The sequence below is a fragment of the Heteronotia binoei genome, chromosome 17 (assembly GCF_032191835.1).
Source record: "Heteronotia binoei isolate CCM8104 ecotype False Entrance Well chromosome 17, APGP_CSIRO_Hbin_v1, whole genome shotgun sequence".
NCBI classification, from domain to species: Eukaryota; Metazoa; Chordata; class Lepidosauria; order Squamata; family Gekkonidae; genus Heteronotia; species Heteronotia binoei.
In genome coordinates, this window is record NC_083239.1 from 28,239,709 (window position 1) to 28,259,435 (window position 19,727).

The window sequence follows — 19,727 nt, forward strand, 5'->3', positions numbered from 1 at the left end:
ATGGTTTGTCTTCAAAACAGGTGATATTGCTTGCCTGAATACTTTTAAGAAGCCAATTGCAATAAAATGTAGCAAAAGAAAGTTCCTCAAGGCTTGCTATTTTGAGGGGCATTGATCATCTTAACTGTAAAGGTCAGATCCCTTTTTTTTTTTTGGTTAACAAAAATTCTCAGTCTTAAACCCATCCGAGCAACCCAACAGTTACAGTTTTCCCATGGAACCATTTGAAAAGCTACCAATTGTATTAGCTCCAAAGATGTCGCTTCCTCATGTTTGAAGAGTTGTCTTATGTGTCACACTACAGCTGTGTACCAGAAAAGTGCCACTAAACTGAACCATGTGCTGTTTGCACAGACCTTTTGGGCAAGCGGACAAATGACTCTACAACCTACCTATTGGAACTCTATGTGCATACATATATATATATGTATGTATGAACCTGCCTTATTGTGAGTCGGATCATAGGGCCATCAAGGTCAGTACCGTCCACTCAAAATAGCAGCAGCTCTTCTGGGTCTCAGGTAGAGGAGTTTCACATCACCTATTATCAGATTCTTTTAACTGGAGATGTGAGGGATTGAACCTGGGACCTTTTGCATGCCAGGCAGATGCTCTACCGCTGAGCCACAACCCCAACTCTTGCACAAAACAGTGGTAGTGTGAGTGGTCCTTTCTCACCTGCTCCTGGTTCTGTAGCTCCATCTCATGCTCATTCCAAGAGTGCGGAACATTTGCCAATGAGGCAGTTGTGCTCACAGGAAGGTCCAGGACAGACCCATGGAATTTTGTATCGTAGTCAGAGAGTCAGTTTGGCTCACAGCCAAGTATTTTCATTTCACTGGGTTGTGGATTACAGTCAAGGCTCTTTTTTTGTAGAAAAAGCCCAGCAGGAACTCATTTGCATATTAGGTCACACACCCTGACACCAAGCCAGCTGAAACTGCATTCTTGTGTGTTCCCGCTTAAAAAAAAAAAGCCCTGATTACAGTATCCATTCATTCAATTAGAAGTCAGATTTTTAACAGCCTGAGTATCCTTGTTACATGTTACCTTCAGCTAAAGTTATTAGATGAATTCACATTGCTGGAGTAGACAACCAACAGATTTGAAATACTGACCCTTAATAAACTGTTGAAATATGCCCTATTGTAGTTACCGGCTATCACAAACTTTCGGAAGTGCACAGCATATCTCAGTGCTTTAATGAGAACTCCTTCATAAATCTACAATAAAGCACTTTGTAGATTAAAATCAAGATAGGCTGTTTTGTTTCATCACCCTCTTTACTGTTTTCTTTGGCCTTACCCAGGGATAAAGCTTAGCAAGGAACTTCTCAACAGTCAAAGGAAAGTCTGAGAACCAAAATACAGAGGGCACTACCCTGGAAATGTTCACATTTTCTGGCTAAACTTAAGAATAACCAACTCATGCTTTTGCAAGATATCTTCATGGAAAATTCCTTAAAAATAATGCTTTTAAGTTTTCAGAAACTGACCTTCATGCAGAAAACATTAAAAAAGAAAAAGCTATAGAATCCAGGGCTTGGGAGAGGGGGAATGACAATAGTACTTTGTGGCCTAGAAGATTAAAATCTGAAACAATTTTAAACAACAATAATGGCAAGTTGCATCAGGTCTCTTTCATCCGAGGACATGATAAGGGAACAGTCTGTCACATGGCTCTCTCTTTAGGTTTTCCCTATATAGCACCACACTGTGGGGACTACACAGCAACTGCTGCAGATGGGCCTTGGCCCCTGTGGTTGACCCGGAGTCTCTCCTCTGGGGCGATGGAAGTGCTTTCGATTAAGCACATTCTTAAGGCGTTGCTAGGTCTGCCTCGAGTGCTCAGCACCTTGCAGTTTGAGCCCTTAGTGTGTTATGGTAGCTGGCCATAAGGAGAACCAGCCCCAGGTAGCCGGTCAGTGCATGCAGCAGGCTGCCTAGAAATGCCCCGGAGATCACAGGAGGCCAGTTGGTTAGGACAGATGGAGGGTGTCGCCCCCACCTTTATTTGCTTATGTTGCAAACTAACTCAAGAGCTGCTCTGATTTCACATGTGAAGCTTAAACCAACTTGGCCTTCAACCTATCTCTCATGTGAATGTCGGATCCTTTCTTCACCATTTGCAACTTTTACTTACCATCTGCAAGGGATGCGAGCAGCGCAAGCGAGGCACATTGAAGCCTCACATGCGGGAACTGAGACTGGCTGGGCCTTCGCAGGAGGGCTGAGCCAGGTGGAGGTGACATTAGAAATCATGTTGTCATACTCGCAGCAAAGGAGATTGAAAACTATCCTTTGCAGATAAAGGTAGAAGTAAAGGTAGTTCCCTGTGCAAGCACCAAGTCATTACCGATCCATGGGGTGACGTCACATCATGACATTTTCTTGGCAGACTTTTTACAGGGTGGTTTGCCATTGCCTTCCCCAGTCATTTACCCCCAGCAAGCTGGGTACTCATTTTATCAACCTCGGAAGGATGAAAGGCTGAGTCAACCTTGAGCCACCAATCTGAATCCAGTTTCCACTCAGGTCATGAGCAGAGCTTGGACTGCAGTACTGCAGCTTACAACTCTGTGCCACAGGGTTCTTCCTTTGCAGATACACAGATGCAAATGTTTAGGACCTGGACATCCACGGGATCCCAGCTTCTGGGGAGGGGGAATGTCCTCTCCGGTTGGTGAAAGAAGACAGTATTGTCTACCAAAGCTACAGACCAGCTGCCCTGCAGCGTATCGTCCATGCTTTGCTTGTGCAGTCCAGTGCCAATGGTCCCTATGTCCTAGTGTTCCTCCCAAAACATATACGCTATTGATAGTATAATAGGTACAAGATGTTCTTTACAACAATCGGTTGCCTGTTCATGCAGGCAAGTATAGAAAACATTCCTCTGCTGAAACCTAAACAAGAGCAAAAGGTAACTAGACCCAGATAGTTAACAAACAAAAACAAAACCCAACCTAAACACATGTGCTGGACTGTTAACAGACTCCACCGAAGCTGAACGAAAATGCAACTTTCCATGCACCAAAAGGAGAAAAATTCAAAGGCTGAAAAACGTGAGTGTCCTGTGCCATTTGATCTAGCCCCCCAAAACACAACATCAGATACACATAATATGAATGGATAACAAATGTGCAGGTGTCCCCATAACGGCTCAGGGACAATTTCGGTACCCAGAACCATTTGGTACAAATTGGACTGCATGGAAATTAAGGTAGTGAAGGGGCGGGGAGCAGAAATTAATTAGCCAGAATGGCAGCCAACAACATAATGGAGACAGAATGCTTTCCAGTAATGCCACAGCAGTTTTGATCCCGGGCTTTCTCTCTCTCACTGAAGCTGATGGGTGACAATGTTGATCTTTCAGAATTACCGTATTGAGGACGCAGTGGAAATTTCATTGCAGCTGGACTTTAATCCAACAGTAAATGTTCATATCCCGTAACCTGTTTAAAAGTGGGTTATACTAATCCTGTCAGTAAGTTCTGTGGGGTAGGTCCAGGGTGGACTTGCTACCAAGATCATTCTGGGCTTCAGCAAGAAAAAAGACTTCGGAAACGGAAGTAAACAGAGGAAAAACACTCATAAAGCGTGAATGGCATTTTCCAGTGAATTCTGAAATTCCAGAGAAAGTTTGGTCACCTTCACAATCTTAATGTTATAAAAAAGATACATCCTGTTGTCCATACTTTCATATACAAACACAAACATGAAATGATACATTGTAGATTATTCATTTAACCTGCCCCCCCCAAGCCATTCCATGTTGTTCACCTGTGCAACAATTCCTAATTTATTTTAAGACTGCTTAAAACGATTTAATTCATTTAATTTGCGCTATTTTTTGTATTATGTATGCAATAATTCGGAACATTTCAGAAAGAAGGAAAAAGTCTATGGGTTAATTATTGGTGGAATGTTTTTTGCCGAGAATTTGTACATACTTCGTAAATAGGAAGGGACCCTCTGAATATGCAACAAGTTTGTTCTTTTTCAAAGCAAACAGTTATTAACCAGCAGCTGTATTAAAGCTGTATCAGCAGGGCAAAGCTGTATGCCTCTGACATGACTTCTCAAAGTGCGGTGTCATGTTGTTGTGCAGTGGGGAACTACTACTTTTTCAACAGAGCTTTTTTTTTGTAACAGGAACTCTTTTGCATATTAAGCCACACCCCCTGACTTAGCCAATCCTCCAAAAGCTTACAGTAGGCCCTGTAAGCTCTTGGAGGATTGGCTACACAAGAGGGGTGTGGCCTAATATGCAAAGGAGTTCCTGCTACAAAAAAGCCCTGCTTTTCAATATTATTCTTCCCTTCTAATAGAAAACTTTGTGGTGGAATTGGGCAGTGAAACAAGGCCACCTACAAGCAATGCAGGGCTTTCTATGTACATAGTGGCAGATGGTGGGATAGAGAGAAACACTCTCCAAGTATGCTGAAAGATGTTAGAAACGAAAAAGAGGAAGAAAAATCCCATAAAAATTAGTTGGACAAGGACTAGGCATGCTCATTACACTCTAGGAGGCATGGAATGTTGAAGGCAGTTTGAGAGACTAAGGAGAAATGGACCTGCTCAAGCCTGTAATAGTCTCTCCCATCCCCTGAAAAACTCTATTCTATACAGCAGAGGGAAGGAGAGGTAGGAATATAATTCTCAATACACTGTAACACTCAGGTTTGTGGATGCATGAGCAGAATTTCCTAGGCAGTTATCACAATGGGGCCAAGCATGCTATGGTCTTAAATGGCCAAGATTCAGCATTAGGTAAGCAAACTTTTAAAAAAAAAAATATATTACTGTACATAACTGCAACGTATATGCAACATCGCTAGTCTTCCTTTCAGGTAAATAAGACATCTAAAAGTGCAGTAGTCTTATGCGATTGCACTGTTGGCGATGGAGGGAAGAAAGCTCCCAATTGTTTATCCCCTCAGGTTTCCTTGAGGCCCTCCATCTTGCGGTACTTGCCAAAACAAGCTGATTGGGTAACCACGAGTCACGATAACCTGGCAATTGGAAATGCTCAGAGGCCCACTATACAAATAGGGATTAACCTTCTGCAGTTTAAAAAAACAAATCTGAAATGAACAAAGAGGGAGGGAGGGAGGGAGACAATTTCCCTCCCTGGGACAATTGGGTTGGATATTTCTTTTTCAATGGGGAGTGTGGGAATTTTATAAAAAAAAATGGCTTGCAAAGCTGCGGTTTTATTTCTCTAACTGGAGAGTGAATTTTCAAAGGGTAGCGTTTTAAGGAAACAAGGGACTGGGTTTTACGGCCAAGTCTCTGCCTTCCAGAGGCCAGTGAAAGGCACCCTACAAGGATTGTGTGCGTGTGTGAATGCAGCAGCCCGTCCTGGAATTTAAAGCGAGGAGAATGCTTGGGGGGAACCTAAAACAGGACACTGTTAAAGGAAAGACTTTTTACATTCAATATATTTCTATTTTCTTTACATGCTATTTTCTTTTTTTGGGGGGGACACCTTTTTAATGTGTCCCTTCTTTTAAAAAGTGCATTGGAGGGGATTGTGTGCAAAGCAGGCACATCATTGATCCTTTTTTCGGGGGGGGGGGGGGGGGAAGGGGAATATCCATTCACGGCCCTTGGGGCCTCCCCCTACAAAATAAGTGCTAGTTTCAGTTAAACTTTAAGGGTAAACACTTTCCCCACCCCCAAATTAAAGCTATCACAGCTGTCCTTAAAGCACATTTATAGGCAACCAGAGTAATGCAAATCATAATTATAATATAAGCACTTGGGCACATTAAATAAAACACCTAATAAATAGGGGTCATTGCTCTCTGTACAAGGGCCACAGGGTCATTTTGCCTAATAACTCGAACCAGTATATTTTAAGAGGTGTTTTGGTTTTCCCCTAAATGTTTTTTTTTTCAGTGCATCTCTCCAAAATGCTTCTCGACCCCTTTCTCGTTTTGCAAACTCACAAAGAGATATTTAAATGGCGAAGGAGATGCACTCTAATAAACCTCTTTCCAAAACTCTCTTTAAAAAAAAAATCATACCCTCAGCATCTGTATATTTCAAGCAACAGAATGGTATAGAAAAAGGCACAGGTACATATGGAAATAAGACCAGACAGAAACAAAAGAGAACCAGCAACTTGTCTGCAAGTTTGGTCACACTTCAAAGTCTTTCCTTTACCAATAAGCGTTGACCAAGGTGTGTCAATTTACATGGGAAACCAGTGACAAAAGATGGAAGGCGGGCTCAAGTACTTCCTGTATTGTCATCCACTTCCCTCCGCAGTAGGCCGAAGCCTGCTTGTTCCAGGGGTGGGCTATTCCTCCGATGTGCCCCCACTTGAGGGGCTGGCTCTCCTGAGAAGTTCCTTCTCCTAACAGAGAGTTGGCTGGAGGCTGACTGGCCAGATGGGGACTCCACCAAACAGCCAGTGCTGCTGCTTCTGTCCAGCGTCTGGGCTGGAAAGTCTGAGATGAAAGTGCGGGTGGGTTCCAAGGAAGTGCTCGAGCAGCTTGGGCTTTCGTCCCCTGTCTTTACCAAGGGTTCTTCCCCACTCGTCAAAGATCCTGGAGAGTGCTCACCCTTTGGGCCAGAACTCTCGCTGGGAGCTGAACGGCCTTCCTGCTCTCTGCCGCGGGGTTCAGAGCACGATTTAACCCTGTATTCCTCCTCGGCTACCTTCCTCTGAAACTTACTAGTCCTTATCGTCCCTTCCAAGTAGCTGCTGCTTTGAAGCGGTGGAGTTGCTGATGAGGACGCCATTTCTTGTGGATCCTGGGCCTCTTGGCTCTTTTCTTTTGCTGGGCCAAATTCAGGTAAGGTGCCGCCAGCTGCAAAATGGCTGGCATGCAGTGACATTACGGAACCACGGCCCAAAGTCGGGTGGCTGCTGGGCCTTGTTTGGACCATCTGGATGCCCCCTATTGGAATCATTGGACATGGACTCCTTGGGAGCTGCTGGGAATGCAATGGGAGATGGCTGAAGACGTAGTCTTCCACTCGGCTCGGAGGGCGGATGTGGATTTCATGAGGGGATTGCCAAGGTCTTAAGCAGAGATGCTGAGCGGTGCCTGGTGAACCTGTCGGGCTCCTTGATGCCGTCCCCTGCAATGACTGGAAGTGTAAAAATAAAAAGTGCCCATCAGCATATTTTGTTTTTTGGTTTTTTTTAAATTATACTTTGTGGCCTCAAACGATGGGTTTCCAAGACTGGACTTATTCAAAATATTGATACGTCCACCTTTCTCCTGGACATCTTATGATCTGAGATGGGTAGAAACAGCATAACAACAATTTGATAAAACAAGCATTAGAATAACCGTTATTAAAAAAAACACCTTCATCTTTATTTTAATTATGCAGGTTGCAAATGGTCTATCTAGTTCAAGCAGAGAAACCCATTCCACACTCTCATCCAAGATACTTTTAAATAGAGATACCAGAGAATGAATCTGGGACCTTCTGTATCCAAACGGGGGGTGGCCAAACTGACTCGAGAGCCACATGTGGCTCTTTCACGCGTATTCTGTGGCTGTTGAAGCCCCCACCACACCACTAGCTGGCTTGGAGAAGGCATTTCTCTCTTGAAATCACTTCTTCAAGCCAAGTTGCTGTTTTTCTACCTCTTCCTCCCTCCTCCATCCATTTTGCTTCCTTCCTTCCTGCTCTCAAACATCTGGCATTCATGTCTTGCAGCTCTCAAACATCTGACATTTATTCTTTGTGGCTCTTACATTAAACAAGTTTGGCCACCCTTGATCCAAACCATCAGATCTGCCACCCGGTCTTGGCTTTTATCACTTACAAACATAAGAAGGTACTTTAACATTGCATCAGATCATTGGTCCACCTTGCCCAGTGCTATTTATTTTGATTGACAGAAGCTCCCCAGGATCTCACAGAAGATCCCCCCCCCAACACTTGCTATTTAAGGTTGTTTACTTGGAGATGCCAGGGATTGAACCTGGGACCTTCTGCATGTGAAACATATGGCCATTCTCTGGGTTTATGCTTTTTTTTTTTTAATGTGACACTCCCTAATTTAAAAGAAAATACTTTTGAAGGAGGAACTCCAAAATGAAAATTTTGGACAGAGGGAGTACAGCTTACCCATTTAGGTTCTTCGCACAGCTCTGTATTTTTGCCAAGCGACTTGTGAGGTAGAGGCATTGAAGATGATACCCCAGGCTGATTTTTACCCAAACTGTGAATGTTTTCATCTGGTGCCGAGTGACTACTAGAAGGCAAATCTTCTCTTCCTGGGGATGGGTAGCGTGAAGGTGGTTCCGAATAGCTGTGGGGGAACATCTTCTTCATGGATAAGAATCTGCCTGAAGACCCTTCCCTACTTGGAGACACCCGCCTCACAGGAGAGATTCCTCTCTCTGGTGGAGGGCACGTCTGTGACGATAGCTCTCTTCTTGGCGAAAGGTACCTGCTTGGTGACAGCTCAAGCCTTGGGGACAAACTCCTCAGAGGAAACGTCTCCCTCCTTGGGGACATACGGTGACAAGGGGAAATCCCTACTCCTGGTGAGAGGCTCCTCAGCAGAGCCATTTCTCCAGTTGGCGAAAACCTTTTAGGCGAAGTTTCGTTTTTGGTTAACAAATGCTTTCGCGCTAACATGGATCGATTGCTGCCAGCACTGCCCGTGTCCTTGCTTGGGGACCACTTCTTTCGAGGGGAGGCATCTTTGGAGATTGACAAGTCCATTGCTAAAAACATCTGTGACCTCGTGACCAATTCCTTCTCAGCAGAAGCTAAGTGCTCACTGGTGGTCAGAACAGGTCGATGGTATCTCAAGTAGCTATGGCAGACGGCAACTTCGCTACTGTCTGCCAACCATTTAATTTCTAACCCTGAGGAGGTGGTCCGATGTCTTTGATCAGCATGCTTGCTGCTCGAGAACTCTTCTGATACGGACAACGCTGTCTTGGTGCCTTTTTCTTGGGTAGAAGAAGGACTGCTAGGAGACTGTCCTGGGCAGAGGGAGGCAGTCTTATTTTCTGAGAGCTTTTCAGATGGCTCCTCTTGGCTTTCCTCCTCCTCCTCTTCCTCCTCCTCTTCCTCCTCCTCCTCATCATCGTCAGACTCCTCCAAGTCTGAAAACTGGTGCTCTTCAAGGGGCTCAGATCCCTCATGCCCTTCTGAATCTTGAAAGACGTCTTCACTGGTTCCTAAGAGGGAAACAAATGATCAGGGATAAAGACACTTACACAAGTATTAGAACATTCATCTGTCTTGCGATACTCCAGAAGACAACCTCTGTTTAATTCAGGACTAGTGGCCAAGGTGACGCTACCAGGTACTTTGACCACTATGTCTTGTCCACCTAGTCCAGCATCCTCTCTCACACAATGGCTAAACGTTCTTAGCAAAGTCCCATTTGTTGTTGGGAGACTTTTGCAGGAGAACTTCCTGATGATTTATGCTCCCATATTACTGTTGTTATTGACTCATTTTCACCAATTGTTAAAGTATTTGGCATGAATGCTTATTTGTCTGGATGACAGATACATGATCTATGTTCAATTTGTCATTCTAGGCATAATTTTCCAGTACAGAGTTATTCATAAGTGTGAGCAAAGAGTAGGGGATATGAATTATTGTTGAGTGAGAAATGGTTTCAGATTCAAAGGTATCATATCATAGGGACACTGGGGAAAGTGAAATAGTTTTCATGGGCTAACCAATTATTATAAATAAGCTTCTGTATTTAACTTTCTATGAGCCCCTTGGTGCAGAGTGGTAAGCTGCAGTACTGCAGTCCAAGCTCTGCTCACGACCTGAGTTCGATCCCGGCGGAAGCTGGGTTCAAGTAGCTGATTCAAGGTTGACTCAGCCTTCCATCCTTCCGAGGTCGGTAAAATGAGGACCCAGCTTGCTGGAGGGAAAGTGTAGATGACTGGGGAAGGCAGTGGCAAACCACCCCATAAAAAATCTGCAGTGAAAATGTTGTGATGTGACGTCACCCCAGAGTCGGAAACTTCTAGTGCTCGCACTGGCTCTACCTTTACCTTTATTTAACTTTCTACAGTAGACATCAGGATCTGAGGTGCAATCTTTTCTCCTTAATGCTCAACCAAACAACCTGCCACATTGTTCTACCACAAGGAAGGAAAGAAAAACCACAGGAAAGGGTGGGGGGAGAGAAAAGACAGGTACAGCAGGAAGGAATAGGTCAAAGAACAGGTAGAAAGAAAGCAAGGAAGGAAGGAAAAATGACAGGATATGAAGGAATGGAATGCATCTGAGAGAATGAGTATTCAACAAAAATGACACAAAATCGTGTGCAAGCTTCTAAGTTCTCATGAACTCCTCACCACTCTAAATGTCAAAATTTAAAAGGGGAAAGGGGGGGAGGGGGGAAGGGAGATCATTATCTCAAACATCCTTTTTGTTCTTCTCTAGCCTTTTCTTTAGACATCCAGAAGGATGATGAAGATTTCTAGAAAGCCTGAATGTTTGCACATTGTTTTGTGTTGCTTTGGTTGGTCTCAATAGAATGCTTTAATTTTCTTTCTTGACTTCAGTTATAGCCTGCCTTTCTCACCAAGAATTAAGGCAGATCGCACAGAGTAAAATAAGGACTTGTGCTTTGGGGCATAGGTGTGTGTGCACGCCATATAAGCCACACGGTATAATGGTAGCAGTGTAAGACTATGATTCGAATTTGATTCTGCCCTGGAAGTTCACCAGGTGAGCTCGGGCTAGTTATTCTCGCCTAGCCTAATATACCTCGCAGAGTGATGGTTGTAAGAATAAAATGGAAGGGGGAGAACAATGTTGCAATGTACTTTGGGTCCCCATTAGGGAGAGAAGTGGGATATAAATATCTAAATAATCACATATCTACGCTGTAAATCTAAACTTATGCATCACGTCTGCATGATATAAGGAAGCCCAGGCAGACAGCTGAACAAATTCTGGTGGAGTGCCTTGTGGCTATCAAGAAACAGGGAAAGAGTCCAGTCAGAATACCAGTTTCTCCTGGCTCAGAACTGACTATCACCTCTTGCTAGGATAGTCTGTGGGGTGTCCAGAGTTTAAGAGAGTAGGAGCTTTTCCGCATGGTCACCCCTGCCCCACAGGTGCTGGTCCTGTAGTGCTTCCACTGATTTCCACATAAATTTTATTATTTCCTTTAGTTTTCACTTTGGTCTTTGGGGGGGTGGGGGTGTCTCTTTGTTTCTGGTTATTCTGAGACCACTTTTACCCCAATGATTTTTTGGAAGTCGATTGTGAGTCACTTTTCCCCTCATGTGTAATGTTCCTATCAGTTTTCTTTGTCCCACCTACCTCCAGCCCACGTTTCAATTATTGGACTGTTCTGGGCAAAAATCTCCCTCCCCACCCCCCGCCCCTGTAATGACAGGTGGTTTTGTTTTCTTTTCTTTTTAAAAAAAATGGCACTAAAATATCGATATATCACAAGAGCATTGTAACAATATGCCTAGAAGGTTCTCTGAATTCCCAGCCTTCTTTTTAAAAAAAATTGGCTGCACCTGTGCCAGCCCAGCCATGTGACCTGGGCTGCTGGTGTCATGTGACCAAGTGTCATGTGACCTGGGGTGGCACAGGCGCAGTGAGGCCACCACCTCCCAGCTGAGTCAGTCTGTGGGGCGGGTGGGTGGCTGTCCAGCTACAGGCCCATCTATCAAGGTCACTGACTCTTTTCTCTTGCCTGCTGCCTGAACTCCACTGGCCAGACCGACAGGTGCACAGGGCAGAGTGCACAGCCTTCACTTGCCTGGAAACTGTCTCAGTGCTACTGCTGCTCCTCCAAGTTGCTGCCTGCACAGCTCCCAGCAGCTGGGACATGGCCAGATGGGGTTGCTGGAGGAGGCTAGCATCCCTAATTAATTGATTCTAAATTGACACCGAAGTCCTCAAAAGAGGAAAGGAAATGGGTCGCTGGAGAACCACCTAGAGTCTGCTGGAGTGAGTGAGAGAGCCCTTTGAGTTCATTCTCTGCTGGAGTGTATTTATTGTATTTTTAAAATTTTTGTGACATCAGAAGTGACATTACACCCCACCAGTTCTGCCAATGCCCTCCGCCTGAAAATTTTCTGGCTGCAAGCCTGAAAACACCTTAGGTGTAAAGAAAAATATCTGGGAAGATGCTTTAATAAGAGTGGAGAAGACTTCTGTCTGGGCTTTCCCTATGCAAAAATGGCCATTGTGTCAAGTTCCTGGCAAATATAAAAAAGGATATTCAGTAGAATAGAACTCCTTCTCTCCCCCCTCACTCCAATTTTAACTAGACCAACCCTCCCAGTCAGCTTTTGAATTTTGAAACTCTGCCAAGGAGCCAAGATGCTACCCTTCTCACAATGAGTCATCGTTAAACTCAGCAGGGAAGTGGGGCATGATTGACAGCCTGATGCAATTAACAACCAGGTTCCTTTGACAGGCTGCACAGAGTCCTCCCGGCTGTGGTCTTGACATCTTGCAGTTACCCACAGCACAGACCGGAGCGGTGGCTCTCAGGGTTTCTTTTTTTTTTTGACGCACAGGGAATAACAACCAATTTGGTCTAATTTCCTTTCATTAAGAAGCTTACAATGAAACCATGCTGGTAGCACAGTTGTGCCACCCAAACTTCCTGAGCTCCCAGAAGGAAATGTCTCCACTTAGCCCCTTTTAAGAGCAGGAGGCCAGGTTTTGAGAGCTCAGTGGGGCTAATCAGCTATTCCCAGTCAGTCAAAGAGACTCCCTGAGCCCCTCCAGCAATCGGACACCGGAGCAGATGTCCGCTGGCTGACACCTAAAGTGACCGCATCTCCCCTGTGGCTGATGTGATGCCAGATTCCTTTTTTTTTTTTGCACATCTCCCCCTCCCCAGGCAATGCACTCTGGCAGTGCACCAGCCCTTCCAAAGAAAGGATTTTTCTCCATGAGAGAAAATAGGAGCCAAAAAAGATTGCAGCGGTTTCTGATTTGAAAGGCAGAGAGCCCTTTAGGCAACGCAGCTTGTAATGGCACCACGGAGAGAGAGGGAAAAAAGCCACAATGCTTCCTCCCTCAAGACCACCTGGGCAGGGCCAGTCCTAGGCTGTCTGGCACCCTAGGCAAGGCTAATTTCTGGCACACACACCCTGCACTCATAACATCACCGAGTCATGTGGGGGGCACCCAATTGTTAAGTCTAGTTGTTAGTTGCTATGGCATTTTGTTGTAATACAATAAAGACTGATTGGTTGATTCAGCTCCCCCAGAAGGGGGATTCAGCTCCCCAATTGCCCTAGGCAATTGCCTAGTTTGCCAAGGGGCAGGGCCAGCCCCACACCTGGGTACCAAGGCAGCAACCAATGTCTAGCTTCATAAAACCAATAGACTCCAAACTTTCCAAGCTGACCATTGCCACCACTTTCATCTCTGCCTACCTTTTTCTTTCTTTCTCCAACACAATGCCAGAGAAGCGGCCCTTTGGGGGGAGAGAGGAAGTCATTGGGTGTGTGAAGGTGGTGGGATCTGCCAAAGGCAAAGGATGTTAGGAGAGCATAGGAATGGAACTGCCAATGTGTATCTGGGGGAACAAGTGCAGGGGACAGGAGGGAGGGGCACGGAACGGAAGAGTTGAAGTGGATGCAATGGAACTATTCTTGGAAAGTCATGGGAGGGAGGAGAAATATAGCTGTCGGGGGGGAGGGAAGGGTCTGAGCATTTGCGTTTTTTGCGGGAATGGCATATGCAAGAACAGGGGTGTCGCTGGTGGCTAAGACAAAACAGGGGTCTTGGACGCTTAATGAAGAAGATGGTATTGGATTTATATCCTGCCCTCCACTCCAAAGAGTCTCAGAGCAGTTCACAATCTCCTTTACCTTCCTCCCCCACAACGGGCACCCTGTGAGGTGGGTGGGGCTGGAGAGGGCTCTCACAGCAGCTGCCCTTTCAAGGACAACCTCTGCCAGAGCTATGGCTGACCCAAGGCCATGCTAGCAGATGTAAGTGGAGGAGTGGGGAATCAAACCTGGTTCTCCCAGATAAGAGTCCGCACACTTAACCACTACACCAAACTGGCTCTCCAATGATGGATTTCGTTTCATCATTTTTATTTTCTAGGCAACTGTACCTGGCTTTTTCTTCCCAAATGGAGACCCAAAGTAATTTATGAGTGCCGTTCTCCCCATCTATGTTTTTGTCCTCACAACAACTGGGCAGGGTCCGTTAGCCTGAGAGAGTGACTGGCCCAGAGTCACACAGTAACTTCTGTATCAGAGTGTAGCTTATGAACTTGGGTCTCCCAGTTTTTAGTCCGCAGGCTCAAACTGCAGCACCATGTGGTGTATGTCTGTCTTTGCTGAAGGTTAGGTCTCTAAGCATGACTGAAGTGCAAAGAAAGCAGTGGTCAGAGGAAGCAGACTTGAGATTTGGAAAAGAGTGGACTGGTGTGCATGAAGAAGAAGATGCTGGATTTATATCCTGCCCTCCACTCTGAATTTCAGAGTGGCTCACAATCTCCTTTACCTTCCTTCCCAACAACAAACATCCTGTGAGCTGAGGTGGGGCTGAGAGAGCTCTCTCAGAAGTTGCCCTTTCAAGGACAACTCTGTGTGAGCTATGGCTGACCCAAGGCCATTCCAGCAGCAGCAAATGGAGGAGTGAGGAATCAAACCCAGTTTTCCCAGGTCCACGCACTTAATCACTACACCAAACTGGCTCTCACTGAGGGGCTGGGTGAAAAGAGCTGATTTTGGAGCTCTGGTCATTGACAGGTGGCTGGTTAATCTGCAGAGGGCTCATGGTTTTTATGGTGGATTGAGCAAGTATTGAGGGTGGTGGTTCCAGTTCCTTGGAGAGTTTATATTAGTATATGTGCACTTTGTATTTTGATGCAATCGTTCTGAGCAAGTGGTGTCAGTTATCAAAGACAGTTAAATAAAATAAACACTATACAATTGTTAATGCTTTATGCATGTTTGTATTTTGAGTAAAAAAAAATATCATTAGGTTTGCCTGTGTCTTTTAGAAAGTTTATATCTCCAGTATCTGGCATTACATTTTATGGGAAAGGAAAAACAGAGCGGGGGAAAAGAAACTTAACCCAAAAACTGGAATCAAGAACCCCTTCCTTTGCAAAATCATAAAATAACAATGAGAAACCACTTGACCTGACGTGTTTTGACCTAAAATAATCTTATTCAGAGGTCAAACAAGTATATACACATACAGGCTCATGATACACAATACAATAAATCAATAAACCAATGCTGGGCAAAAAAGAAAGTGGTTTAATAAAGTGACAAGGTTTAAAAATGTAATTGAGGCCTCTTATCATGCAGCCTTATTGTCTTAGCCAAGCGCATATGCGTTGCATCATGTGTCTTATTGTATGCCTCACCAAAATGGTCCAGAATTGATCAAAGTCAGTGTCAGATCAGAGCCAGTGTGCCAAGAGTTGTGTAGTACACTGTAGTTGGCACACACGGCCGGGCCTGACAAAGTGGCACTTATGTCAATTCTGGCCCTTGTAACAAAGGATTTTGACAGCTCTGCTCTAGATAGTACAGTATTACAGTATATAGTATAGCATGCCATGCAGTCTTTACCTTCTTCTGCTTCTAGCTCGACCAGTGAAGACACTAACACCCCCATTTCCTGACATTTTTTGCTGTGGGCTTTTGACTTCATGTGTTTAGTCAGATTCCCTGAAAGAAAACACAACACACACACATCAATCACAGCCTTGATTTCTGTATACCAGTTAAAACATTTTGTGCAAGCCAACATTCTCTGTCACAGCCTGAGCTGGTTTCATTTGAAGACTTTCTCTATCATTCTTCCAGGCAGCCTGTCTTAATGCACCCCAGCTCAGGTCCAGCTTGTTGGCTTTTCTGGGGGCAGCCTCTCACAATAACTCGCTCTCATGCAAAGCAGAAAAGCAAGCCAGGCACAGGCTTTGCAGGAAGGGGGGTGGCACCATCCAGAAATGCTCTTTGCCGGAGCGCACACAGAACAAGCAGGAAGAAAAAAACCCAGGGAAGTGGGAGACGGCTACTTATCAGGAAGGCAAGGCCCACGTTTCTCTCCCGACTTGTCAGAGCACATCAGGCAGTATCAAACACAAGGCAAAATCTGGAAGCAAGAAGTTCTGGCTATTAGGGAAAACGGGGAAAGAAGATACAAGAAATAGAAATGCAATAAAGAACAGAACAAAAAGTCACTCCTGAAGAGATGAGATTCTCTGTTCTAATTTAAGATAGTTGTCACCAAGGAAAGTCTGACTCAATAGAAAAGAAGAAGGTGATGTCGAATTGCAACAGATTCATGGTGACCCCAATCTGTGGGGCATTCCAAGCAAGAGACAAGCAGAGGTGGCTTACCACTGCTTGCCACCCACGTAGTAACCACAGTCTTCCTTGGTAGGCTCCTGCCTAAGTATTAACTTGTAGTCGACCCTCGTGGGCTCCTGTCCAAGTATTAACTGTGGTCGACCCTGCTTAGCTTGCAGGTTCTGTCAAGCTTAGGCTAAGCTGAACCCCTATGCGATTAAAAAAAAGAGCGGAGGAGGTGAATTATCTAGGAATTACTTTAATGTCAGGATCTGGAAATGAGAACCGATAATTCATCTCCCTCATTCCTACTGGACAGCTTGCATTTTATTTGACCTCAGCACCTTAAGTGCCATCACAGCACCATGAAAGGACACACATGGTATATCCTGCACTTGCTGCCACATCCATGACCACAGATGGGGTGGAAAGGGAAGAAGAGGGGTAACTAATTAATGCAGTGTCATCTATCAGATATCAGCTCCTAGAGATGAAGGAACTCCTACTGGTAGCTCTACGGTACATTGGGGTCTGACTGTGGGTCAACTAAACTTAGCAGAATCCTGTGTGTTGAATCTGCCAAAGAACCACCAAGAGAGCAATTTGGTGTAGTGGTTAACTGCACAGACTCTTATCTGGGAGAACCAGGTTTGATTCCCCACTCCTCCATGTGCACCTGCTGGAATAGCCTTGGGTCAGCCATAGCTCTCGCAGCAGTTGTCCTTGAAAGGGCAGCTTCTCTGAAAGCTCTCTCAGCCCCACCTACCTTACAGGATGTCTGTTGTTGGGGAGGAAGGTAAAGGAGATTGTAAACTGTTCTGAGACTCTGAGATTCAGAGTAAAGGGTGGGGTATACAATCTCCTCCTCCTCCTCTTCACAAATAATTGCTTGGTGTCCCACTGCTGAAGTGGTTTGACTTCACAGTGAGTATAGGGGAAAGCCCAGTCAACAAGGCTGCCTCCAGCTTCTCAAATGAATTACTCAAAGAGCTGGACTGGAGAACAGTTTCAGCCCAAAGCTGTTCTGCATGGACTAGGCTGGGAGAACAGCCTGGTCTCCCTCCCTATCTGTATCCTGGCCCTACTTCCAAACGTCCATCTAAGAGCTCCACAGCCATGTATGGTGTACAGTTTTCAAAGTCAATTCTTGATGTTTTCGTTACTTAGCAAACCAGAGCCCTGAACTGGATGGCTCAGGAGGGACTAATCTTGTCAGATCTCAGAAGTTAAGAAGGGTTGGCCCTGGCTACTATTTGGATGGGAGACGACCGAGGAAGACCAGGGTTGCTACGCAGAGGCAGGTAATGGCAAACCACCACTATTCATTCCTTGCTTAGCAAATTCTACAGGATCACCATGACTTGGCTGCAGCCTGATGGCACTTTCCACACTGGTAAATTGGCCCCTTCGCCTGTTATGCATGCAGCCCAATTTCATCTTTAAAAGCACAGTCTCAAAAACACTTTTGTGAGTACACCTCTGCTTAAGAAGAAAAAGATTGAAGATTTATACCCTGCCCTACTCTCTGAATCAGTCAGAGACTCAGAGTGGCTTACAATCTCCTATATCTCCACCGCCCCACAACAGACACCCCATGAAGTGGGTGGGGCTGAGAGGGCTCTCACAGCAGCTGCCCTTTCAAGGACAGCTCCTGCTCTAGCTATGGCTAACCCAAGGCCATTCCAGCAGCTGTAAGTGGAGGAGTGGGGAATCAAATGTGGTTCTCCCAGATAAGAATCTGCACACTTAACTATTACACCAAACTGGCTCTTAGGATTGCTCTCTATGTCAAGTCTGTCTATAACTCTGGCTCAGTCAAAGAGCATTCTGGGTAGAACCAAAGTATAACCAAATGCTGCTAGCTCATACTCTCCCTACCCCCTCCTTTCCCGTAGAGGGTAGCTTTGCTTTGAAATAGAAATATGTGAAAGTCTTATCTGTGCCTTCTCAGGCCTGGCTCACGGAAGGGAGTCAGGAGCCCACTACGATCAAGGCGCTACAAGCCTGAGAACGAATTGGTAACATCAATGTGTGAATGTTCCCTGCATAATCCCCCCCTTAGGAATTCCTTTGAAGTATCCCTTATATGCAATGTAGCTACAGTATGTTCTTTAGTCTTTTCAATGCTTGGCTCAGGCCTCAAGTATCAGTATCAATAAAGTAGTTTCTTTGTATCAACAATGACTTGTTATTGAATCTGCCGACTTGACACTCTAAGCCTTCATGCCAATGACCAGGGTGGGACAAGAGTGTCCTCACTCTAAACTATGGACAGGGGACCTAACAGAAAAAAAGATCTGGCCCAATCCATCCCTTAATGCATGGGAAGGTGCCACTGAAAACCCTGTCTGTCTGGCCTTGTCTTCATGAAGCTCCAGAAATATCTGGATTTCACTTTCTCTGAGGGACCAGCCAACTGTGTATGCAAGTGCTGTTCCTGGCCACACTACCAGGGGTCCACAAATTGTGGGTGGACTTGGAAGCCAATCATTCTTTTCTATCAGCTAGATATGAAGCTGAATCCAACAGAATATGACCTTGAACAATACTATCTGGACTAGTCAGACTTTTGAATGACTGTATTTATAAAAGGAAAACTGGTTAAACTTAATTTAAAGATAAATAGCAGGAGTCTGGATTAATTTAGAGGATGGACTATCCTGGAGAAATTTGCTTACCAGGATTTAAAAAAAAAAAAAAATCCTTGCCACTGGCATGTAGGCAAGAGGTTTGTGCAGGGGTCATTTTGTAGAAAAATAGGTGGTGGAGCTCATCCAAGGATTGTTACGCAGCTGCACATACTATTCAATGGACAAGGAGGTGGAACTCTCGGAAGGAGGAGGTAGAACTCTCAGAAAGGTTCAGGAGCTGCACTCCTGTGAGCTCCCACTGAATCTGAGGCCTGGGTTTGTGGAAGATTGTTTACTACAAAGCTTGTGGAAGCAACAATGCTGATGCAAATTATATTTGAAATGGGCCCCAGGGTAGGAAAAATAGGCTGACGCACTGGAAGCAACAGTTTAATACAGAGACATCTTGACCCAACAAACCACTGTGAGTCCAGTTACATGCAACTGCACCAGAATCAGATCTTGTTCAACTGGATCTTGTTCATCCCTTTCTGCTACACTTCTCTTTTGATGGAACTGAAACCATCACTATGGCATCACTCTGAAGTTCAACTGTCTGAAAATGATTGTGAATATTTGAATATTTCAAAAGGGGAGGAAAAAACTCTTGAATTTGTGTCTGCTCTTGAGTATACAAAGAGCTGTTCTGTAAAGGTTGAATGAAACTAAAAACCACTATTTCTTTGCATAGCAACTCTATTCGGAAGAGATGTGATGGCCTTGGCGGACATAACATATATTCGCAGCTGCATTGATTCCTTGAAAACACAGCTAGTGTCATGAATAAGAGTGTGGCTGGATTTGAAAGGGGTAGACTGAATGTAGGAGGAATAGAA

The 19,727-nt window shown here is 45.0% G+C and overlaps 1 protein-coding gene across 3 annotated transcripts in view; it reads right to left on the reverse strand.

The window, feature by feature from the left end:
• Nucleotides 1-5,464: 5,464 nt before the first annotated feature.
• The window catches only part of HIVEP3 (HIVEP zinc finger 3), a 69,325-nt gene continuing 55,062 nt past the window's right edge, over nucleotides 5,465-19,727 (reverse strand). The window contains exons 4-7 of one of the 3 annotated variants that reach the window (XM_060258627.1): nucleotides 15,539-15,637; nucleotides 8,422-9,163; nucleotides 8,097-8,331; nucleotides 5,465-7,100 (exon numbers count right to left, since the gene is read on the reverse strand). In XM_060258627.1, the coding sequence (XP_060114610.1) occupies nucleotides 6,234-7,100; nucleotides 8,097-8,331; nucleotides 8,422-9,163; nucleotides 15,539-15,637 (1,943 nt within the window). In that variant the 3' untranslated portion in view covers nucleotides 5,465-6,233. Of the gene's footprint in view, nucleotides 7,101-8,096; nucleotides 9,164-15,538; nucleotides 15,638-19,727 lie in introns of all 3 variants that reach the window. The other 2 variants (XM_060258626.1, XM_060258625.1) reach the window with 2 other exon arrangements.